Raw genomic sequence first — 23,554 nt, forward strand, 5'->3', positions numbered from 1 at the left:
CCGGAGCCGGCACCGCGCCTCGGTGGCTCTGCTGAGCCAAGCCCCACTGGAGCCGCGCCGTCACCCCCTCCTCATCCTCATCCTCGGCGGGGCTCAGCAGAACACCCCGGGGGGCTCGGCGGGGCGGGCAGCGCTCGGGGCCACCGGCGCGGGCAGGACGGCCTCGACGCGGGGGAACTTAATTTAATTTATTGCCAATCAAATCAGAAATAAAACCTGAATCTTCAGCCCGCCTCCCTCCTCCTCCTCCTCCTCCGCGTCGCTCCCCATTTTCCCCACCTCCTCCCCGGGGCGGGGGTTTGGGTGGGTTCGGCGCACGTTGTCTCCGCCGCTCCTTCCTCCTCCTCACGCTCTTCCCCGGCCCCGGCGTGGGCCCCCCCCACCCCCACCTCGGCAGCCCCCCGCTCCCGCGCGGGCACCGGGAGCCGCCACCTGAAATAAAACGCCCCTCGCCCGGGGGTCCCTGGCCCCACGCGGCGCAGGAAGGGGGAGCCGCCCTCCTCCGGCGCGGTGGCTTCGCCACCGGCAAAGGCGAGGATTTGGTGTTAGCCAAGGCGGCGGTGGGCCGCGCCCGCTCGCAGGGCCGTCGCCTCCTCCTGCCCAGCGCCCCTGGCGGGGGGTTTAAATCTCAAAAGGAGAGTATCCTCAGTCCAGGGGGTTTCTAAGAGGGAGGCGGGGGCCGGCGCGCGCCGTGGAAGGACGCGACGGGAGCCCCAGGCGTCGAGAGTTTTGTGTTTATTCGTCTACATTCAGCTTCCTCCGGCTGCGCGGCCTGAGGGGCTCAGGCACGCAGCCCCCACTCTTTTCCCACTGGTTTTTAAAATAAAATCTTCACTTATAAAACTGAAACACTAAAGCATTAAAATACAGAAAGCTCGTTTAACTCACTTCACAAAAAGCATTAACGGGTGACATATCCCTTATCTATTTAAAGCCATACTGCGCTCACACGTCCACGTCAATTGGTTTGTTTTGTTTTTTTTTTTTAAATAGAAAAAGGATACGGGAATTGTATTAACTCAAAAGGAAAAAAAAAAAAAAAAAAAATAATTCCTATTTAGACAAAGTCGTAATGGCAACTAACAAACCATTAAATACAGAGATGCCCAAAATACAGCTAAGTATGGAATTACAGGTACTCGACCACGAGTGACCGGTATCACAAAGAGCACTGCAACATGGAAACGGGGGCGACGGGGGCGCGGTTCCTTCCTTTCTTTTTTTTTTCCTTTTCTTTTCTTTTTTTTTTTTTTTTAACGTGTTTACCGTGACGCGATAAAACTGACTATTCAAAGGGCGGGCGAGGGCGGGAGGTGAGACAGCTCCGCGCCCGCGGAGGGAAGGGGCGGCTTTATCTGTACTGGTAATTCATGCTGTGGTCGTTTCTGCCGTAGCCGCCTTGGGACGCCTGGTAGGAGCTGGGGGGGCCGCTGTAGTTTTGGCCTGAGCCGGGGGAGTTGTAGTTGGACTGAGAGGAATATCCACCTGCGGAGGGCGGGATGAGGGAGAGAGAAGCTCGGTTACGGTCCCGGCGTGATAAAAAACCACGCTATTTTAACGCAGAATCGAGGCTTTTGGGCCCGACACGGGACCCGCTGCCGCGCAGGAGCGGGCGCGGAAGCAAAGGTGTTACCCGCGGCGTAGAAAAATATACGGGGAAGCGTCGTATACTGACCTTGCTTACCTTGGTACGAGGACCCTCCGCCCCCGGATCCTCCCCCGTAGCCACCGTGCGAGCCGGTGTTGTAGGAGGCGCCTCCCGAGTAGTTATTGCCTCCGCGGCCGCTGTTGCCGCCGTAACCTGGAAGGGAGAACGCGGTGAGCGCGGCCGCTCTGCCTTCGCCGCGCCCAGCCAAAGGGCTCGGTCTCCTCTCAGCGGCCAAAAGGGCCGGCGTTTGAGGTGAGCTCGTCCCTCCTCCCGCCTCCTCGGGCTGCTGAAGGCTTCAGGAGGCGGCCCGGCCGCCGGGGGCTCGCAGGGGCGCAGGCCACCCCCGCCGAGGAGCGCGCGGAGCCCCAGCGCTCGCCCGCCCCACACGGAAAGCAAAGTCCCGGGCGTGAAGTTCCACCTCCGACCCCCGCGCCGCCGGAGACCAGACCCCCGCGGCTTTCCTGGCCCGTCGCTGGTCTCGCCCGACTAAATCAACTCAACCGAAGGGCTTTAAGCCCTCCGAGATCAGGGAATTGGTTTGGGGGAGGGACACGGGACCCTTCGAGCTCGCCCAGCCCAGCCCCCTGCCCCGAGCAGGGACGTCTTCCCCGAGCGCGGGTTGCCCCGAGCCCCGTCCAGCCCCACCTCCGGCGTTCACGGGGCATCGGCCCCTCTCGGGGCGCCCCGGCCCGGGGACTCGCCCCCCTCGGCGCCGGGAATTCCCGCCTCGGCTCCGCTCGGAATCTCCCCGCCGGGAGTTTGAAAGCGCCCGCCCTCGCCCCGGCGCCGCGGGCCCGACTAAGCCACCCCGTTGCGTGGAACCGAGCGCCTGCGGAGCGAGCGTTTCCCAAAGCTCGCGGTTTTACTCCCCCAGACAAGCCAGCACTCACTGAATTTGCTCTCGTAGCTGTAATCGGAGCCACCGCCGCCGGGCGAGTTGTAGGAATTGGAGTAGGAGGAATAGTTGCCTTGGCCGTGGCTGTAGCCTTTCTGTTTGCCCTGCGGCGGGCCGTAGTTGCTGTACTGGTTCTGGTTGTAGGACTGCTGCTGCTGGCCCTGGTGGGACTGGTACCCCGAGCCGTAGGAAGGTTTTTGCTGTCCTCCGTGCTGCTGTTTCTTCCCGCCGTGTTTCGGAGGAACCGGCGAGTTGTAGTTATCGCCGCCCTGGTAGTAGGAGCCGTAACCGGAGGAGCCGCCGCCGCCGCCGCCGCCGCTCCCCGAGTTGGAGTGGCCGCCGTTGCTGTAGAACTGGCCTAAACAGAGAGAAGAGAGTCAGCCCCGAGAGCCCCGGCACTGGGGCGGGGGGGGCAGGCACACGAGGCGCTGGTTTAAAGGCAAGAGGCTGAGGGTTTTACCCTCGAAGGCAAGGGTTTAGGAGCGGTTTAGCTCTTAACGCCGGTGGGCGGTTTAAGGAACCGCACACGAGGCCGAGGGGTGAAACACCTCGTTCGTTCGAGCAGACAAGGAACCGTGAAATGCGAATCGACATGGTACCATCGTCCCGCCGCCCCGAAATCTCAGGGGCCGCCCCCGAGCCCCTTCCCCCACAGCTTTAATTCCGGCACGACCCCCCGCGGTTTCGCGCTAAGCTCGGGGCTACGACAGGTTTTAACGCACGTTACGACGGCTGACAGTACTCCGACGCTCTACAATGATTCAAAACCTGGTGCCCAAAACTCCCTTCAAGACAAGTCAGGCTCAGGCGGGGACGGCAGCCGACGCTGGGTCTCCGCAGCCGAGACACGGGAACGAGGGAGAATCTCGCTCCGGTGACGAGGAATTAGGGCTCGCCGCGTGCGGGTGGCTCCGACGCGGCGAGCGAGCCGCGGCGACCCAGCGGGAAGTTAGAGACTCCTCCTGTTTCCCTCGGGATCGGGGAGCTACACGGGGGCTCCAAGGTCACAAAAAACCTCTAAACGGATCGAATCGCCCCGGCGAGGCGGGCCGCCACAGCGCTGTACGCAGTCAGGAGTCAGTCTGGGCTTAATTTTATCGATCACAAGCGCTGCAGCCGAGCTCTTCCTGCCCCGTTTCCACACGTCGAGGTCGGGGGCGTTCTTAGCGTGAGACTCGCCCCACGGTCACGCTGGCCCTAATCGAAACTGGATTTATTTTCGAGGCGTAAAACCCACTGGGATCGACCCAAAACCCTGCACCAGCGGCGGCGCGTACGCCCGGGGAAGGGAGCCACGCCGCTGCAAGAGGGAAAGATGCGCCAGCGCCGCCTCTGAGACGGAGGAGAGGTGGGGGAGAAGCGAGTTAAACGGGAGACAGAGTAAAGTCTCGTGTCCTTCGTTTCCGCGATTCCAAAGCCCCGGGACGAGCCGCGGCGAAGCCGAACCCCAGCTCAGTTCCTCGGTTCGGTGCGTCGTGAAGGGCCGCGGCTCTTCGAGGCACCCGGCTCGTCATTTTTCTTGACCGTTTCATCACTTCTCCGCACCCCTGCGCCGCAGGAAGACTTTTGTCCCGGTTTTAGATGGGAGAGAGTTCATTTTCTTCACTGTAGCGCCGTGCTTTGGGCTTAGTATGACCGTGGCAGCTTTCTACACAGATTCTGGGTGGGTTTTTTTTCCCTTCTTCCGCAGAAGATCGTGACTTAGTCGCGCAGAAACGAGGCTCTGTCGTAAATAACCTCCTCCGCCGTGCGAGAGGCACCTCGCTCCCTCACTCCCATTAAAACCCCCGTCTTCGGCTGGAGCGCGGGGGCTTCCCCGCGTTATGACCGGCACCGTGGAAGCTCAAGCTGCGGCCGCTGGGAGTTGGTCTCTTCCCAAGCCGGTATTTCCGTTTGCTACCAACGCTTCCTATTTAACCGTGAAGCTCGAACGCGGTTTTAGCGGGCGTTGAGGTTGGACGGGCATCGGATTACGCTCGCCTTTCCCCAGAGCAAAGCCCATCTGCAGCGCGCGAGGCGATGCTCCGACGCGTACGCGCTCGGAACGCGGCCGCTTTTCACCTCGCTCAGGCCAGGATCCGCTTCCCTTGTGTCAAAAGTCATTCTCTCCAACGATAGCTTGCTAAAACCCCCCAAAATCCGGCGCGTTTTGTCGCGATTATTAATTTAAGCATCCGCCAAACGCCCTGGACTTTTGGTTTTTAACCCCGGTGCTTCGTAGGTCAGAGATTTTTTCGGTTTTTGCTTCGTTTTCGCTTAGCGGGTTTCATCCCCGAGTTAACGCGACCGCGGCTGAGCCTCGCCAGCGAAACGAGCGCGGGCTCCGCAGCGAAAACCGGCGACGAACACAAATACAAGCTCGGAAAACAACACAACCACCCGCCCCCCGCCCCCAAATACAAGGACAAAGGGCCAAAAGACGCGGAGTTCAGAGACTCGGGCCTCGACCGGCCACTTGCAAAACCTCCCCACGGTTCCCCACTGCGGCGCCGCTTAATTCTGCGGGAGACGAAGGGTTTTCAGGGCGGCCGGCGGGGCTTTAGGCCCTTTATGCTTGGCTCAGGCGAGGCCGTTTTCACGTTAAAGGGACGAATCCGTGCCGTTCCCCGCGAGTTACGCGTTCACGCTAACCCCTAGTGCCTGGATATTTATTGTTTCAGGATCGGAAGCACAATTACAATACCTTCGGAGGTACACTAGCTACCAGCCACAATAAGTCACGTCCCTCAGCGTTAAATCCACCGGCGTGTTACAAAGGGTGTAGGATTAAATTTTAGCACACACGATTCCACGTACAAGTCAACATTTCGCATGCTCAGAAAGCTGGGCTGTACTAGGTTCAGAGGTGGTGGAACGTCTTCCCAATATCGAGAGGCGCGTGATACCCAACGGCTGGGATTTATTAAAAGGCTCAAATTTTGTACAAAACCTGCTGTAAATTAAGACAAAGGTAGATTAAAACGCTTCGGTTTCTTAAAAATAAAGTAATGCTTTCCATAAAAAGCAAAGATGGGCTTTTTTTTGCCTTTACGCTGAACGGAGCCGGCTTGGAAATCTGTGCGAGGCGCACAAACCGCATCCTCGGATAATTGGTTCCCCCTGTCGCGTACATCGATACAACCAGGTTCAAAAAGGCAAATCACGATAAAAACTGCCACTGTCTTAAGTCCTGCAGGCTAAGAGAGTTTCAGACAAGCTGCGGTGGAAAGCCACTGTTGAGAAACCCAGTGAAGCACAGGGACACGGCACGAACACTTTGGGTTTTGGAGTTCGAGAAAATTGGAGTAAAAAGCTGTTTTTTTTGTGTGCAATACTTTTAGATGCTCTAGGAAGACCCAAAATCATGATAGCCGTAGCAGTCTGTGAAAAAGTCACCTACAAAAGGGGGAGACAGAGCAGAGAGAAAAAATTAGAATTCTTTTGAAGAGGGCAAAATGCGCCACATTTGAAAGTCGTGTTTTAGATTTCTCTGCTCCTGTCACCCCCCAATGAAGGCTTCTTCTCAAGACCAATCGCTGTGTCTTTTCAGGAAAATCACATTCAAAAGTGTGGCCGATAGCTTCACGTGGCTTAAAGCAGAGAAATTTAAAATATTCACGGTTTTAGAGGAAACGTGAAGTCACCTGCAGTCGCGTTCGCGCTTTTAGAACGAGTACGCGAGCCATCTTCCGTTACTTTTCATTTAAAAAAAAAAAAAAAAAAAAAAGGAGAGAGAAGCCCTCGGGAGGGCTCCCGCCTAAGCGCATCGCCGCATGGCGCGACCCCGTCCGAGCTTCGCACCCCCAGCGGATCCACCGGTTTCAAAATTTAAGGTGAAAATAAATAAAAACCCACTTACTATAGCCCGCCGTCGCAGAGTTCCCTCCGTACCCGTAGCTTCCGTACCCAGCGCCTGGATCAGGAGCGGAAAAAAAATGTTTTAAAAAATAAGAAATAAAAGGAAAGCGAAGCGGCCGAAGGCCTCGCGTCTCCCCCGTCGCGCCACCGAAGCCGCTCGAGGGGATTAGATTCGCCTCGGCTCGGCGGCGGCACGTCCAGCGCGGGGCCGGCGGCGCCTCACCTGCGTTCATGTAGCCGCCGTGGTTGCCGCCGAATCCGCCCCGGCCTCTCCCGCGGCCTCGGATGTTGCCGCCTCTCCCGCGGCCGCGCATGTTGGGCGGCGGGGGGACTTCGTTGTGCATGGGGCCTCCCATTCCGAAACCGGGGTTGTGCTGCTGAGGGAAGGGAGGGAGAGCCGTTAGCCGGCCCCGGGCCTCCGAACCGCACCCGCCGCGCCGCCGAGGGGAAAAGGAGCCCCCCGGAAGGACCCCGGGAGCTCTAGGAGCTCCCTCTGCCTCGAGGGAAGAGGGGCTACGCCAAAATCAGTGGGGGCGGGCACCAAATAAGGGCCATCTCCCCCAAACCGAGGCTGGTTTCTGTAAAACGAGACGGTGTTTCCGCCGTCGAGCCCGAGGGCCCGTCGCAGCTCCCGGCGTCCCTCCGCACCTCGCGTTCTTTCCCCGCCCACGAAGGGATTAAAACCATCGAGCGGGAGAGAACCGCTCGTTACCCCAACAGAGTCGTCAGATCTGGGACTTTCCTTACTTTTACTGCAAATTTGGGTCCTCCCCGAGCCGGCACCGGGGCTCTCTTCTTCTTGTTCTGCTCAATGGCAACAGGAGCATCCGGAAACAACTTCTCCAGCGCGGCCAGAGCGGCGTAGGCTTTCGCCACCTTTTTATTCGAACCGGCTCCTTGGAATTTCTGCCCGTCAACCTCCACCTTTGAAAGGGGTTAAACCGCCGCGCGTAAGCGGAACAGGCGGGAACAGGAGCCGCCGCTCAGGGAAATGAACCAGCTTTGACGGCGCCGGCGGACGACGCCGGGAGCTGGAAGGGCTCAAGGTCAGGTAGGACGGGCTTTGAGCGAGCCGATGCGGCGGCAGCGGCCCGGCTCTCTAAGGTGATCGTTAAAAGGTCCCCCCCCAGCCCAAACCCTTCCGTGATTTAACAGATTTTAGATCCCTCCTAAGGCTAGGAAGCTGCGGAGATCCGAGCTGGGAGGACGGCACGGAGAGGGGACCCGAAATCACCTCACCTCCATGACAAAGCGCTTGTCGTGGCTGCCGCCCGTTTCCGAAATGAGTTCGTATTTCAGCCCACGCCGCTTCTCGTTGAGCTCCATCACGGGATTCTTGCCGTGCTTCGTCAGAATTGGTCCCTGCTGTTTCACATTCTGGAAGTAGAGAAGCGGGGAATGAAACGCCGAGAAAAAACCCCAAACCGCCTGAAATCGCTTCCGAAATATCATAATTTGGACAAGATCCTGAGGAAGATAAGCCCGGGAGAAGGTCGCCCGGCGCTTTTACCTCTCAAATCGCGCGGTCGCGGCGAGCGACGCGCCATTGAAGCGAGCCGGCACTAAAAGGCGCTTCCGACAGCGACCCTCAACGTGGCGCCGACGACTCGGAGCGGCCCCTTCCCCTCCGCCCCCTCGCCTGCGCTCACCTCTGGGGTTTGATCTGAAGGAGGAGAAGCAGCCGTGGGCGTTGAGACGGTTTCTACTACAGGAGGAGGAGCGACGACGACAGGTTTCTGTTCCGTTTCCTCTGCCGATTCGTCTCCTTTGCCAGCCTCTTTGCCTTCCACTCCCGTGGGTAAACCCATGTCTTGCAGCACCTGGGGTGGAGAAGAGGTTTCTGAGCAGCGCGCACCTCAGAGCGGCTGGCCCTCGCGCGCCCTACCCGTTTTGGGGGGGGAAACGCTCCAGAAGGCCGCTCAGACTCCCGTTACCAATTCCGTACGCGCGCTAGGCGCTCCCCACATCCCGCGGGCACGAAATCCCCTGCCCTCAAGACATCCCCGGCACAAGGGACGGCGCCGCCTCGGCGTTCAACTTCCCTCCCGCCTGCCCCGAAGGCTTGGCGACATTTTTCCACACAGGGTTGTCGTCACGACCGTCATCGCCATCAAATCCGGGGGCCCTTTTCGACTCGGAGAGACCGGCGACCCGACCGCCCCCCAGCCACGGGAGCCCTCCGGCGGGAATTCAGGCACGCGGCTCCTACCTTCACCGCCACGTGCAATTTGGCCGTCTTTTTGGAAGGTCCCGAGGCCTCAAAGGTGCTGCCGTCGATTTCCACCGACATTGTAAAGATAGGAGCGTGAACAGGACCGGTCTGAGAGACGAGTTTGTACTGGAGGCCGGGTTTGAGCTGGTTTAGTTTCATCAGCGCGTTCATGGCCTGGGGAGGTTCGAGTTTTTCCTCTGGATAGAGGAAAAAAAAAAAAAAGACACAACCCAAAAGTTTGCGGATGTTTGTCGTTCCTTTCGAAGCAGCACAAGTGATTTCAGACAAGCTCCGATCCGCGCTTTCCTCCTTGTGAGGGTTTAAGTTATACCGAGTGAAAAAACAAAATATATATATATATCTTCCAGCATTAAGGTTTGAGAATTCCCCTGCCCCGTAACCCCTATTTTACGGCGCTGCCCGAGACCGGACCCTCGCAAGAGCTCTTCCCCCCGCCGCGGCCTGAGAACAGCTCCCGGGAGGCCGTTTGTACCTACCTCTTGTTAACTCAATACCTTTTTTCTGAATCTTCTTTTTCTTTTTGCTGGGAGATTTCTCCTCTCCGTCCTCCTCCATCGGACGCTTCATCGGGGTGACGGCGTACGTCGTACTGGGAGGAATCTGGACTGTAGGGAGGGGAACAAAACCAAGCCCCCTCAGCGATCCCGTCCCCAGCCTCGGAAACGCGACCTGGGTTCGGGTTGGTTTTCCGCCGAGTACCTACCAGTGTAGTCAACGGGGTTCTCGTTCTTTGGTTTCTTGGGCATTTTGGAAGGCAGGGGATCCATCCCCAAGACTTTGTGAAGCTGGCCAAAAGCAGCGAGTCTCAGAGCGTGCTAGAAGGACGAAACGTGCGTTACTGGGAGGCGCGGGCGGCCACGCCGATCTCCGCTCCCTGCACAGTTTCAGACAGGAACATTCTACCCACCCCTACACAGAAATCCTCATCGGTTTAAATAGGACTCTCTGAATTTTTGGGGTTTTTTTGAGGTTCAAGCCAAAATACGGGTCATGGTAGCCAAGTCGCTATTTAAAAAACCTGATACTTTGCTTCTGGTGGGCCGAGCTACAAATCCCTCATCGGTGTGGGGGCCATTTGTATTTCTTTTACTCGACTAGATATTAAAAAAAGTTAACACCGACCTCCGTGAGGTTACTATACTACCATTAACCAATATGGAAGTTCAGAGTCAGTCGAACTGATTAAGTTTCCGTAACATCTGTAGTCAAAACTATACCTGAGCACTCTGTGTGATATCTTCCCTTTGTTGTCTGTCTAGATGCCCAATAGCATCAGTGGCTTCTTTTTCACAAGGATCATAAATACCAGAACCATCTGAAGGCAGGAAACAAGGAAGATATGCAGAGAATTATCCTGGTGTTTTCTAAAGAAACTAAACTAAGTATTCCCTTGGCATCAATCAACACTCATCTCTCGAAGAACACGGACCGACATGATCCATCCAACGTCCAACATTCTGAAACTCGCCTGGGCTATATTTTTTTTTTTTTTTTTTTTCTTTAAACACGTACAATTAGCGGCGAAGCTGGTCACGACCACTCGGGGGATCGGTTTTAACGCTCGTAGAAACTGGTACCTCTCTCTACGGGGCGGGGTTTAAGGCCATGGGTCCGTAGCTCTGAACACACGTGCCCTAAGGAACGGCAAGGTACGGTAGTACCCGTGTACGCCGGGGGCTTCCTGAGCTGCGAATCTAAGCTGCCCGCACGTATAACGAGGGAAACGGAACCGCGCCTCGAAGCTCCGACCGCGTTTCGGCTTCGCTTTGAAATGTAAATGCAGAGAACCACCTAACCTGGCATAACGATTCCCGAGGCGAGGCATTCAAGAACTCTCCTCAGAGCCTCGCCAGCGCCCATGGGTCTGTTGGCGGTTCCGATAGATTTCTCGCACAGCAGCTCTAGAGGCTGAAAGACAGTTTGGGAAAGTGAGAGGAGCGAAGGCGGGCCCTCGGGCTGCGGGGGGCACGGCCGGGCGCCGACGACCCAACGATTCACGCCGCGGACGTTCGCTAGGCGGCCGTCGAGGGCGGAAGCTTCGCCCGCGCTACGGGAAAGCTCGCTCGTGAAACGGGAAGGCGGGCGGACTGCAGAGAGCCGGGCGGCCATTTGGAGCGGCGCTAGCGAGACCCGAAGGGAGGCGAGAACAAAAGGAAGATTACCCATCCTCTCAGCGGCGCCCAGGTGGGAACCCGAGTACACAGATCCCGCAGCACTCGTATCACTATGACGCACGACTTCAGCCCGTTCGCCCTGGCCTGGAGCAAGAATCAGAAGCAGACACGCATTCAATAAAAACACCAGAACTGCTCGCTGGCAGACATTCATCTTTGCGGTGCTACTTTGTCAAGGGTAAACGGTATTTTTCGCGTTACCGTCTTTATAGCTCAGAACGGTCGGGCGCAAAGGCAACGTTACTCTTAACACAAAGCAGCAGCTAGGCATCTACGCTTTAAAAAAGGTTCCTTCCGCACGTTTAATTCGCTTAAGTGCCTCTTTAGCAACTGTGCCGCTGACAGGCGCTAAGTTCAGCACGTCTAACTACCATCCGACGTTAATTTTAAATAAAAAAACCAAAAAAATAAAACACAGAAAAAAAAACAAAAAAAAAAAACCAAAAAACAAGTAGTTAGCCCCTTAAGACTTTACAAATTTTTTCTACTTAAAGACAAATATAAGAACAAAATGCAAACCTGGAACCACTTGGCGTGTCGCAGTGACGCCAAGGCAGCAAGGCATTTCTGCCTGTCCAGAACGTCCGGGGAGTCGTTGACTGATAGCGTTTCTATTCGTGGATGGAATAAGAAGACAAGGCACAGTTTGACCAAGGGGGTTCTGTCAGGCGGAGAGGGGATGAGGCAGCTTCCTAACGGGCAGCTGAGGCTCCCAAAAGATCCTGATCTAGACCCCGCACCTGGAAGGATGGTCTGCAGTGCGCTCGCCCAACGGCCTTGCTTACGACTTACAACTGCAGAGAGGGGGACGGGAAGCTCAATTGACCGGGACGGGGAGAAATCTATCCTGCGAGGAGACGGGGCGTGAGGCTCGCTGGGAGAGGACGGGAATCCTTTAGGACTCCAACGAGGCGGCAGCGTACGAGGCCGGTAAGAGGTGACCAAAGGGAAATTTAAAATAAACCCCCCGCCGCTCTGCGGTGCAGAGCGTCGCTTTAGCGGACGAGTGCGGGGGGGGAAAAAGGCTTTGCGAGGATCGAGGGAACCCCCTCCGCCCATAAGGCTTGACTGCCCTGGCCCCAACCCGTGACAGAGAGCGTCCTGTTGGTCAAAGGTCCAGCGTCCCTAAAATTGACAAACTAGAAGGCTTGGTAGACGAGGTCAGATATCAAAACCAAAAGACAGTCAATAGAGCACAAAGATATTTTCCACAGTCTGTGCTGCAGCAAAACTGAAGAGACGGTTTGAAAAATAGAAGCTCAAAGTTTCTCAAGACCAGGGTTTTAGATAAGGCTAGCGCACGGAGCGAGCGCTGGAAGCCCGCCGCCGCGCCAGCGCCGCCGAACCCATCGTAATTCAAGCGCGAAGGAAGAACCGCCTGCGAATTCGTATTCCAAAGGGAATTCGAGAGCAAACGGAGAAGCTAACTTTATCCAAAACTCTGCCTCGCTTGCCGGAAATTCTGAACTTTAGCTGATGAAACAGCCAATCGAGGCGGCCCAGAGCACCCGTCATTCTTGCTGCAACACAAACTGCGTGGAACATCCGATCTCATGTACATGCAAAGTCATTTAACAAGAAGCCTTCGAGATTCTTCCTTTTTTTTTTTTTAAAACGCATCCAGTTTATATTTTTATGTCACTCCGCAGGCCACTTACATGGCGAGGTACCAACCAAGATTAATACAAGATGACAGATTAGTGAACCAAAGGCCCAAGTAAAGATAAAAATAAAAAAAGATAAAATAAATTTAAAAAAAAAAAAAAAAAAAAAAGGCAAAATCCCATCTGAAAGGTGCTACTCAGTTTCGGAAGCTCAGTCCGAACACACCGTGACCGGGATCTCGTGAGGTCGGTGTCGTCTTACGGAATTTTTGAATCAAAAAATAATAAAACAAAAATAAATCAAAAAAAAAAAAAAGCCCAAAACACCAGTCGGCGCCGCTCCGGCTGAAACTGAAGAGCACGCTTTCCCAGTGAATTAGCAACGGAAACGTACGGGTTTCCAACCGCCTGTCGGCCGGTTTCGGTCTTCCATACCTCCAGCTAACTGTTTTTCCATTTCTTCTCTGACTACGGGCGACGTCAAGTGGATGGTCAGCGTCAGCGGCGGCTCTTTTGTGTTCTTAATTACGATCGCGGCGTCACCAACCGACTGGATTATTTCGTATTTGTCCTCAGTAATAGCCTGCAATAAAATTTCACCGCTTAGCGATGGCCTCGTTCGTCGCCGAGCGATTTGCAACGCCCTTTTCCAACGGAGAACGAGGCCTAGGAACAAAACTTCGCGGGGAGAAGCTCATTTAACAAGGCGATTCCACAATAACGCTACACGTCTACGGAAATTCCCTTTTCCAGGCCAGAAAACGGGGGTCGAACCACACTTTTTAGCCACTTAAAATCTATTTCGCTCCTTCTGCGACAAGGGCGTGCAAACACCGAAAGTTTTTACTCACAGCAAGCTGTACTCCCAGGTTGTCGGCCACCTTCTCCAGGAGATCCGTGGTGGGTTTATCTTTGCACAAGAGAACGAGCTCGAGGTCCAGGTCCCCCTTCAGCAACAGGCCCTTCGCTACGAGCCCTACGCGCATCACGCCGCGCAGGGTCCTGGTCAGCTGCTCTGCCGCCTTCTGATCCCTGCAAACACGCGGGGCACCGTCACGACGGCCCCGAAACGCGCCAGCGCTCCGCCCCGGCCAAGGGACAGGTCCCTGCAAAGATTAAATACGACCCGCGACCCCCCGCCCCAGGATTTACCGCACCCGTACGGGGAAAAGTGGCTTCAACCCCAGGTTAGTTAATCCCTCTTAACTCCACAGGCAGGGAAAACAACCTTCCCGACCTCAGCGAGGCGATTTTTGCTCGTCTAAGACAGACGGTGGTGCCAATTCCCACAGCGCCCTTTCCAGGATGGTCCTTACCCTCCTTCCTTGTTTTCCTCGTCGGCCGCCGTCTCCATGGACTCCGTCTCTGGCTGCTCCCCACTGACTTTTTCCTGCTCGTCGATCCAGTCGGACACGGCTTTGAGCGCTCGCTCTGTGTGGGACACCATATTCTGAACCGCCTCCAGCTCCTCCTGCGTCGGGTAAACGGCCGAGTGTTTGGCCATCACGTGGCGGTCGTCGTTCACAAAGATACGCATTGGTCGCTGAAAAGGGATTTTGGAAGAGTTTTAGCGAGAGCCGAAACACGGGTGTTTCGCTTACAGGTCCAAAACCTCCCGATCCTTACCATTTTTGCTTTTGACTGTCTGCCCAAGTGGTCAAAATGTGCTTATTTAGATTCTTCCCCCCAAAAAAACGTACCGGTACCACGCTCTTCTGTAATCTGAAAGCGACAGAAAACCAGTTAGCGAGGCTGGCGGGACGGTCCGTCCCCACCGGCTGAGGGTAGGCAGGAACGGGAGCAACCGGCGCCAATAATTGAAGCGATAATGGAAATGAGCCCGTGAACTCGTTAGCGAAAGCCCGGCTTTCCACGACTCACGATCTTAAGACCTGGGTAGGGCCCACGGTAACGACCGCGGCCAGGTTCGTCGCGCGGCCGTCGCCCCAACGCGCGCAGAACCGCCCGCAAAGCTTGGCGTTGGCGGTTGGACTCGATCTTGGAGGCCTTCACCGACCTTTAACGACTCCACGATCAACCGCTCGGTTTTACCACCCGCTCGGCCGCGGAGCGACGGCCAAGCGCGCCGCACAAGACAACCCCCCCCAAGAAGCAAAAAGACACCCCAGGCCGCTTGATTTTCCCTCCAACGTCTCGTTCGCGGCCGTAAGCGCATTATTTTGGCTCCTTTCCCATTAAAGCCAGTTTTTGTCCAAAGCTCCCGCTCGTGGCTCTCAGACAAAGCGCACGGAAGGCAAAGCGCTCCCCGGTACGCGCCGGGAAGATTCTCAGCCTACAGTTCCACGAGGTAAAGAACCAGGGTGCCGTCGCCTGGTGGCCGAGCGAGGCAATAGCTTTTGCTCACGCTGCTTGGACGCAACAATTTGTAAAAAACAAAAATCTCTCTGCCATTTTGCTTTTTACCCCAAAATTCATTTTACGGCCACGCTTTGAATCAGGATCGACACGAGACAAGTTCGGTAGATGCATCGTGTCTCTTCACGTACTTTATCGGGGGGGAAACGGTATAAATTTACACCAGGAAATCTGGTTTTCGCAACTTCTCAAACCCAACGGATAAAGCCAAAATCACAACAGCTTGTTTCCGAAGGGAACCAGCCCGCTCCCGCAGCCCGATCCCCGGCTGGGGCAGCAAGCTTCTTTTGTCAAGCTTCAAGCGCTTTGTTGCCCTGTTTTAGCCAAGGGGCCTTCGAGCGGAGACACATTTGTGTCCTGCAGGAGCGACTCCTGCCCCGCGGGGGAAGGCAGCTTCCCCAGAGCCCCTTCGGATGCGAGCGGCCTGCCGGCAAGGACATCAAAACGCCTCCTCGCACCTGCTGGGATCGGCTCTTCGGCGTCAGTAACGTCGTTTCCCACGCGACGGGCGCGAGAATCCGCGGTCGCGTCGTTCACCGACATTAATTTGACCAAATATCTGTAACAAAACTCCTGATTTACCCGTAAGCGCAACCCCGCTCCTGCAACCACCCGAGGTTTCGCGGTAACTCCGAGAATTGTTAAGCGCCGCTCAAAAAGCGCGGGCGAGGCAAAGGAAGAGCCTCAGCGCCTGAAGATGATGAAGGTCATGGTCATCCGCGTCCACCAGCCGTTTCACTTCGTTTTACAGCGGAGCACGCATCAAAACCGCCCGGTAACTCAGGCTTTCCAAAAACAGCACCTCAAATATTCCAGAGCTCGCAACCAAACCCCACTTCCCTGGGAGTCCTTCCATTTTGAACGGGTTTCACTCAAAATTAAACCAGACCGAAGCTCCCCTTGGCTTTCTTTCCCCCCACTGGAACCTGCCCCGTACGCACGGCTCACAAACCCAGCCTTTCACCTGTCACAAACCGCAAGTCAGCCCGCCTGATCTGAAGTAGAAATCGTCCGAGATACTGGAATGGTAATTAAAAAGAGAACAAATAATTAACTGCCCAAATACTTAGCGCTTTGCTAGAGTAACGCCATTGTACCTCTATAAAACCACACGAAATCAGGGCCCCGCTGCGCCACCTGTTCTATGGAGTCAGGGATCACGACCCGGAGAGTTTTCCAGGGTGAAAAAATATCACGGAAAACTCGTCTCCTCGAGCCGCTGTCGCTGCACGGGCTCGGATTCTACGACACAGAAATACCCCCCCAATCCCAATCCTGCAAATATTTACGGGCAGGACGGCTTTGGTGTCGTTACAAATCTGGATCTAATTGTAATTAAACCCAGCTGACCAGGTGGAATTATTCCCCAGCCACCTGCAGGCACCCCGAAGGCATCCTCCCACGTTTGTGGGCGCCAGCCTCCTGCAACGCTGCTCCTTCCACACGACCCCAAAGAACTCATACGCTCAGTAAGCAGCTATTTTCCTTAAAGCTCCCTTAATTTCCTCCAAGAAACGAGCTGAAATCTGACCAAGCAGCGCATGTTCCTACAGCCAGAAACTACTACAACAGCCCGAAAAAGGAGAGTCCCGTTTCCTGGGATTTCTAAAGGCGGGCGCTATCGCTCTTCTCAGAATCACCGACGTTTGCTCCCAGGGAGAGCCCAGGAGCTGAGGCTGCGGCGTCGTGGGATTCACGCCTCTTGGGGGGGAAAAAAACCCACAGAACAAGGTAAAAACATGAAGGTGCTCGATAACACCCAGTTCCTGACACGGCTCTTGATGCTGAGCCTCCTGAAAATTTGAGGAAAAAGAAGAAAGTTTGAAATTCCACCCTCGTTTTTGGCCTCGCCTGCTCTGCTCTCTCCCTCCTACGATTTCCACTACCAGCTTGATTTCACCAACAAACTTTCCACTCGATTCGAGTCTTCCGACGGAAGGAGCCGACTCTCCGCAGCGTTTGTTGGGGGGCGGAGGAGAAAAAAAAAAGATAAACGATGCAAAAGTTTGAGACTTTTGCCCCAGATCGCGGGTAAGTTCAAGGCAGGTGAAGAAGCGTGTTTCATTTGGGAAAGCTTTTATGTTTTAAGGAAGGATTTGGCATTTTTAAGCTGTGTTTTTGGCCTGTCGTACCTGAGGATGCTCGGAGGAGCGCAAAGCCTTCAGGTTTTGTCTGCGCAAAGCTGCCCCAGGCCACGGGATGCCTGCAGCCTCTGCCCCCACCACAAGGCTACCTGCCCGACCCGGCAACGGCAAACAAAAGCCATCGGCTCCTGCGAAGCGGCAGCGACACGTAAGGAGGGATTTGCTTTTCCCCTCCCAATCCAGAAACCGAGCGGCTGCAAGGACCGGGATGGAGGAGAACAAGGGAGCGATGGGAGCGCACGGATAAAGCCCTGGACAGCGAAGTTTAGGGCGGGAGAGTGCGGTCCTGTTGTAAGAGGGGGGGAGATGGGGGCTTAAATCGCACCAAAAGGGGCGTTTCCACCCCACCCCTGCCCCCCACCCCATGCGCACCCACCTCCCAGCACCGCCAAAAGCTGGCGGGCCCCGGGGAGCTGCTGCTTCCCCCGGCGGGGTGGGTGGGGAAGGGACCCCCCCCCCATCACCCAGAATCCACTTTTCCCCCAGAAGCGTGGCAAATGAGGTAGGGAAGGGATCCCCCCACCACCCACTTTCCCTTGGTGGGGTGGATGGGGCAGGGACCACTCCCATCACCCACTTTTCCTTTGGTGAGATGGGTGGGGAAGGGACCCCCCCCAAATCACCCAGGACCCACTTTTCCCTCAGCAGTGTCTGGAAGGGACCCTCCCCATCACCCACTTTCCCTTGGCGGTGTGAGTGGGTGGGTGGGGAAGGGACCCCCTCATCACTCACTATGTCCCCGGCGGGGTGGGGAAAGAACCCCTCCCATCACCCAGGACCCCCTTTCCCCTCCTCCCCGCCCGGCCCGGGCAGCACGGCCCGTCCCCACGCGTGGGGCGGGGGGAACCGAGGGCCCGGGGCGGGGGGGTGCGGGGAGGGGGGCGAAGGGGCGGGCGAGCCGCTGCCGCCATTTGCAAAAGCGGCGAGAACAAAGCGGCGGGAAATGGGGGGGGGGGGGGGGGAGCACGGCACGACCCCCCCCCACCCACGACCCCCCCCCCCACCCACACACACACGGCGTGACGGGGGGGGGACGGCGGAGGGGAGTGGTGCGGGGTGCTGGGGGTGAAGGGGGTGCGGGGCCCCCCTCCCCAATTCCGAGGCCCCCCCCCCCACTCACCCCCGGCCCAACGGCCGCCCGCCGCCATTTTGTCTCCACAGCACAATGGGCCGCGCAGGGAGGGAGGGAGGGAGGAGGAGGAGGGAAGGGGGCCGGGTCACCCCCACCCCCCCACCCCCCGCGCGCGCGCACACACACACACACACACACACACACACACACACACACACACACGCACGCACGCACCTCCGCCCCCCCCGCACTCGGGCCTACCCGCCCTCCCCCGCGGCCCCTCCGCCCGTCCCCGCCCCCCGTCCCGCCTCAGCCGGCGGGGGATGGGAGGGCAGCGCCGTTACCTACCGGTGGGGCGGGGGGGGGAGGGGGGGCGGTGCTTCCCGGGGCGCGGGGCCCGGGCCGGGGCCGGGGCCGGGGCCGAGGCCTAGGCCGCGGTGCGGGGACGCGGTGCGGGTGCGCGGTGCGGCGGGGCGCGAGACTGCAGCGCGGGGGGCGGGGCCGCCGCCGGCGGGGGGCGCGCGGCCGTGCGCGAGGCGGGCGGGGCGGGGCCCTGTGTGTGTGCGAGTCACGTGGAGCGCGCCGGTAGGAGCCAATAGGGGAGCGCGGCGGGAGGGTGACGTATGGGAGAGGGGCTGGGTGGGAGGGGCTGCGCAGGCGCGGGGAGGAGGGAGTCAGGGGCGGGGCCGGGGGTGGCCCCGCCCCTTCTCTTCCCCCCTCCCTCCCCCGGAGCGGGGCGGGAACGGGCTTGAGAGGCCGGTGGCCTGAGGGGGGGGTCAGGGATCTGGGGGGGCCCGTGACCTGAGGGGGGGTCAGGGATCTGGGGGGGCGGTGGCCTCTGGGGGGCTCAGGGATCTGGGGGGGGCTGGTGGCCTGAGGGGGTGTCAGGGATCTGGGGGGGCCCGTGACCTGAGGGGGGGTCAGGGATCTGGGGGGGGCTGGTGGCCTGAGGGGGGGTCAGGGATCTGGGGGGGCCGGCGACCTGAGGGGGGGTCAGGGATCTGGGGGGGGCGGTAGCCTGAGGTGGGGTCAGGGATCTGGGGGGGGTGGTGGTCTGAGGGGGGGGTCAGGGATCTGGGGGGGCGGTGGCCTGAGGGGGGCTGAGGGATCTGGGGGGGCGGTGGCCTGAGGGGGTGTCAGGGATCTGGGGGGGCCGGTGACCTGAGGGGGGGCTCAGGGATCTGGGGGGGGCGGTGGCCTCTGGGGGGCTCAGGGATCTGTGGGGTCAGGGATCTGGGGGGGGCTGGTGGCCTGAGGGGGGGGTTAGGGATCTGGGGGGGCTGGTGACCTGAGGGGGGGTCAGGGATCTGGGGGGGGTGGTGGCCTGAGGGGGGGTCAGGGATCTGGGGGGGCCGGTGACCTGAGGGGGGGCTCAGGGATCTGGGGGGGCTGGTGACCTGAGGGGGGGTCAGGGATCTGGGGGGGCTGGTGGCCTGAGGGGGGGGTCAGGGATCTGGGGGGGCTGGTGACCTGAGGGGGGGTCAGGGATCTGGGGGGGGTGGTGGCCTGAGGGGGGGTCAGGGATCTGGGGGGGCCGGCGACCTGAGGGGGGGTCAGGGATCTGGGGGGGGCGGTAGCCTGAGGGGGTGTCAGGGATCTGGGGGGGCCGGTGACCTGAGGGGGGGCTCAGGGATCTGGGGGGGGCGGTGGCCTCTGGGGGGCTCAGGGATCTGTGGGGTCAGGGATCTGGGGGGGGCTGGTGGCCTGAGGGGGGGGTTAGGGATCTGGGGGGGCTGGTGACCTGAGGGGGGGTCAGGGATCTGGGGGGGGTGGTGGCCTGAGGGGGGGTCAGGGATCTGGGGGGGCCGGTGACCTGAGGGGGGGCTCAGGGATCTGGGGGGGCTGGTGACCTGAGGGGGGGTCAGGGATCTGGGGGGGCTGGTGGCCTGAGGGGGGGGTCAGGGATCTGGGGGGGCTGGTGACCTGAGGGGGGGTCAGGGATCTGGGGGGGGTGGTGGCCTGAGGGGGGGTCAGGGATCTGGGGGGGGCTGGTGGCCTGAGGGGGGGGTCAGGGATCTGGGGGGGCGGTGGCCTGAGGGGGGCTCAGGGATCTGGGGGGGGGCTGGCCTGAGGGGGGGGTCAGGGATCTGGGGGGGCCGGTGACCTGAGGGGGGGTCAGGGATCTGGGGAGGCTGGTGACCTGAGGGGGGACTCAGAGATCTGGGAGGGCTGGTGGCCTGAGGGGGGGTCAGGGATCTGGGGGAGGCTGGTGACCTGAGGGGGGGTCAGGGATCTGGGGGAGCTGGTGACCTGAGGGGGGGTCAGGGATCTGGGGGGGCCGGTGACCTGAGGGGGGGTCAGGGATCTGGGGGGGCTGGTGACCTGAGGGGGGGGTCAGGGATCTGGGGGAGCTGGTGGCCTGAGGGGGGGGTCAGGGATCTGGGGGGCCGGTGACCTGAGGGGGGGCTCAGGGATCTGGGGGGGGCGGTGGCCTGAGGGGGGTGTCAGGGATCTGGGGGGGCTGGTGACCTGAGGGGGGGTCAGGGATCTGGGGGGGGCGGTGGCCTGAGGGGGGGGTCAGGGATCTGGGGGGGCCGGTGACCTGAGGGGGAGGTCAGGGATCCGGGTGGGGCGGTGACCTGAGGGGGGGTCAGGGATCTGGGGGGGGGGCGGTGGCCTCTGGGGGGCTCAGGGATCTGGGGGGGCGGTGGCCTGAGGGGGGGTCAGGGATCTGGGGGGGGTGGTGGCCTGAGGGGGGGTCAGGGATCTGGGGGGGCCGGTGACCTGAGGGGGGGTCAGGGATCTGGGGGGGCGGTGGCCTGAGGGGGGGTCAGGGATCTGGGGGGGCCGGTGACCTGAGGGGGGGTCAGGGATCTGGGGGGGCCGGTGACCTGAGGGGGGGTCAGGGATCTGGGGGGGCGGTGGCCTGAGGGGGGGTCAGGGATCTGGGGGAGCCGGTGACCTGAGGGGGGGTCAGGGATCTGGGGGGGCCGGTGACCTGAGGGGGGGTCAGGGATCTGGGGGGGCCGGTGACCTGAGGGGGAGTCAGGTGGCCTGAGGGGGATCAGGGATCTGGGGGGGGGGCCGCTGGCCTGAGGGGACTGTGGGGCACAAAGGCTGCCGGGGTGCAGGGATGGCACCCCGAGGGGCTGCGTGCAGGGGTGCCCACCCTCGGGGCCCTGAGGCCCTGGGGGGGGTGAACCCTTTGGGCCAGGGAAGGGGGGTGGGTCCCCAAGAAGGGCCCCCCACCACCCCAACCCCGCAGCCCGATGCCTGGGGCGACCACCAGCAGGGCTGGGCCACTGGCCCGCGTGGCAAGACGGGACTCGCTGCGATACAGGGCTGATCTATAGGGTTGATCTATAATTGATGTATAGCCTTGATCTATAGGGTAGGTCTGGAGCAGGGCTCGAGTCCCGCAGCGGACGCCGATGGGTGCCCGTCGCCCTCCGCGGAGCCGCCGCCTGCGATGTGTTGGTGTGGCGGCAGAGGGTGCCACCCGGCCGCCGCCGCGCCTCCCGCCGTAACTCGTTAAGAGGTAACTCGTTACGAGCTCTCACAGTCTCGGCAGCCGGGGAAAGAGCCGGACAGCCTCGCCGCGTGCCGATGAACCTGCCAGTGCGAGCTTTGGGGTGCAGGACGAGCCCGCAAGCTCCTTCTCCCGCTGTAGCACGGAAGGGGAGCGATCTCAAAGCTGTCTTTTGCTTTTGTTGAACTCGAGTATGAATTTTAATGATTTTAGGTGTCCAAATCAACGCGTGCTCCTTAAAAAACCCGCCTATTAAAGCTCTGCTGGAGATCACGGTCTTCTGCGGGTCAAGGATTGTTTGACAACCCCTCCTACAAGGTCAGAAACCCCAAATCGGTGAAGCCCCGAACTCTGAAAACAGGAAGGCGAGTGCTCAGGTGAGCGTAGCAGCAAGCCGCCACGGCCCGTTTTTGGGGCGAAAGCCAGCCGTATCAGTCACGCTCTGCCCTTTCTCCAGCTGTTCCGCGCCGCTGGGCAGATAAATGTGTCGGAGACGAGCAGGAGCCGCAATGAAAAGGAACTAACGGAGCACGGTTGGACCGGCGGCTCCCCAGAGGGGTCCCCCCCACCCCCAAGCCCTCTCCGAAGGGCTGAGGAGAGTCTGGGAGAGGCTTTTGCCGCCGCGGTGGAGCCCCGGCAGGTCAGAAGGAAGCGCGTGGCCCAGGCGAGGTCCAAACAGGCACTTTTATTCGCGGCCGCGACGCAGGGAACGCATCTGATGATGCGGGGAACGCGCACAGGCGCTCCTGCCGGGGGTACGGCCTCGCGCAGGAGCCCCGCTGCATAGCTGAATGCCTCAGAAATACATTAAAAAAAAGGAGGAATATTTTTCATAGAACATCAGCCCCGCTGTTTTTAGCATATTTTTAGTTTTTTTTTCACTTGCCCTGGCCCGATTCGGGGAAGGGTTCGGAGCATGTGTGGTTTATAGGGGGGAAAGTTGCATCTCGATACAGAAAAGAGTGCGGTTATTCCTCAAGACAGACAAATTAATGCCTTTAAACACACAGCTTTGCACGGGAGATGTCTCCAAAGAAACAACCCAAGCCTTTCCGCACACTAAAATCCCGCCGGAGCGCTGCCCTCGCCTGAGTGGCTCTGTTTTTTTTACCAAAACCCCCTAGTTTACGGGATGATTTGCCCCCCCCCACTGCTTTCCGAAGCTCTCGGCGAGCGCGGCCCCTGGGGTTGTCAGCTTTGAAACAACTCCTTCGGCGCGTTGGAAACGGGAACCCCGAATTCTGCTCCTCAAACTCTGACTTTCCAGAACGCGGCAGAGCCACCCCCGCGGCCCAAAGACCACATTTCGCTGGATTTATTCTTTTATTTCAACATTTCTATTTCCAGACCTAAATAATCTCTACTGCTTATGGGCTGTTTATGCAAATGAACGGAGCTCCCGCTGCTTTCCCGCTATTTTGGGCAGCATTTCCACAACCAAAGTGTCTGGACACAGGAAGGGAACGGCCGAAGCCGAGGAGCCCGAGTAAAACTTACCCTCTACACCAAGATTTCAAACAGGAAATAAAACAAACCACCTCAAAACCTACCCAAGGATGGGAGAGGAGAGAAATAAGTCACTCAGGAATGGCATCAGGCTGCAGAAAATATGCTCTTGTACGTGCTAGGATAGCTGGAAATGGCAAAGATTCCCTTAATTATTCCCTTAATAATTATTCCCACTTACCCCTATCCCAAACCGACAGGATTCTCCTCTTTTTAGCTCTACCTTCGCCCTTTTAGCTTTACCTTCATGGTTTTTCAGCTTAAACTTCCCCTTTTTAGCTTTACCTTCACTCTTTTAGCTTTACCTTCACCCTGTTTAGCTTTACCTTCACCCTGTTTAGCTTTACCTTCACGGTTTTTCAGCTTTACCTCCCCCTTTTCTTTCCAGCTCTCCCCAAGCGTCGGATCGGCTACTTCGAGATGCCGGGAAATAGAAGGCGCTTCAGAGAAGCGACGGCGCTTGGCTCCAGCGAGCGCCTTTGCGCAGACGCCGGCGATGCCGCGCCACCCCGGCCCAGAGCGGCTCCGTCTCCGCGCGCTGCCGGGTAGGTGTTTCAAAATCGGTCCCAAAAATAGAAGTGGAAGGGACCGAAATC

The 23,554-nt window shown here is 58.8% G+C and overlaps 1 protein-coding gene and 1 long non-coding RNA gene across 12 annotated transcripts; one reads left to right on the forward strand and one right to left on the reverse strand.

The window, feature by feature from the left end:
• Positions 1-720: 720 nt before the first annotated feature.
• On the reverse strand, positions 721-18,236 carry ILF3 (interleukin enhancer binding factor 3). 10 transcript variants are annotated; one of them, XM_075076154.1, is made up of 20 exons: positions 18,032-18,236; positions 14,018-14,113; positions 13,708-13,934; positions 13,243-13,423; positions 12,827-12,974; positions 11,307-11,398; positions 10,776-10,871; positions 10,410-10,521; positions 9,831-9,928; positions 9,317-9,428; positions 9,108-9,218; positions 8,590-8,789; positions 8,030-8,200; positions 7,620-7,757; positions 7,128-7,304; positions 6,604-6,754; positions 6,382-6,435; positions 2,539-2,901; positions 1,685-1,801; positions 721-1,485 (listed from the first exon to the last, which is right to left on the reverse strand). In XM_075076154.1, the coding sequence occupies exons 2-20, from the start codon at positions 14,018-14,020 to the stop codon at positions 1,352-1,354; spliced, it is 2,685 nt and encodes an 894-aa protein (XP_074932255.1). In that variant the 5' UTR covers positions 14,021-14,113; positions 18,032-18,236; the 3' UTR covers positions 721-1,351. The 10 variants fall into 10 exon arrangements, with proteins under 10 accessions (XP_074932255.1, XP_074932253.1, XP_074932254.1 ...); XM_075076152.1 differs by having other exon boundaries at positions 1,676-1,801; XM_075076153.1 differs by having other exon boundaries at positions 6,604-6,757.
• A 417-nt stretch (positions 18,237-18,653) lies between these two features.
• LOC142048881 (uncharacterized) lies at positions 18,654-22,092 on the forward strand. Of its 2 annotated transcripts, XR_012657557.1 has the most exons (4): positions 18,654-18,738; positions 21,314-21,461; positions 21,666-21,829; positions 21,910-22,092. It is a non-coding gene; the product is annotated as an uncharacterized LOC142048881 (long non-coding RNA). The 2 variants fall into 2 exon arrangements; XR_012657556.1 differs by lacking the exon at positions 18,654-18,738 and having other exon boundaries at positions 21,114-21,461.
• Positions 22,093-23,554: the final 1,462 nt, after the last annotated feature.

Source organism: Phalacrocorax aristotelis, chromosome 28 (assembly GCF_949628215.1).
Source record: "Phalacrocorax aristotelis chromosome 28, bGulAri2.1, whole genome shotgun sequence".
NCBI lineage: Eukaryota > Metazoa > Chordata > Aves > Suliformes > Phalacrocoracidae > Phalacrocorax > Phalacrocorax aristotelis.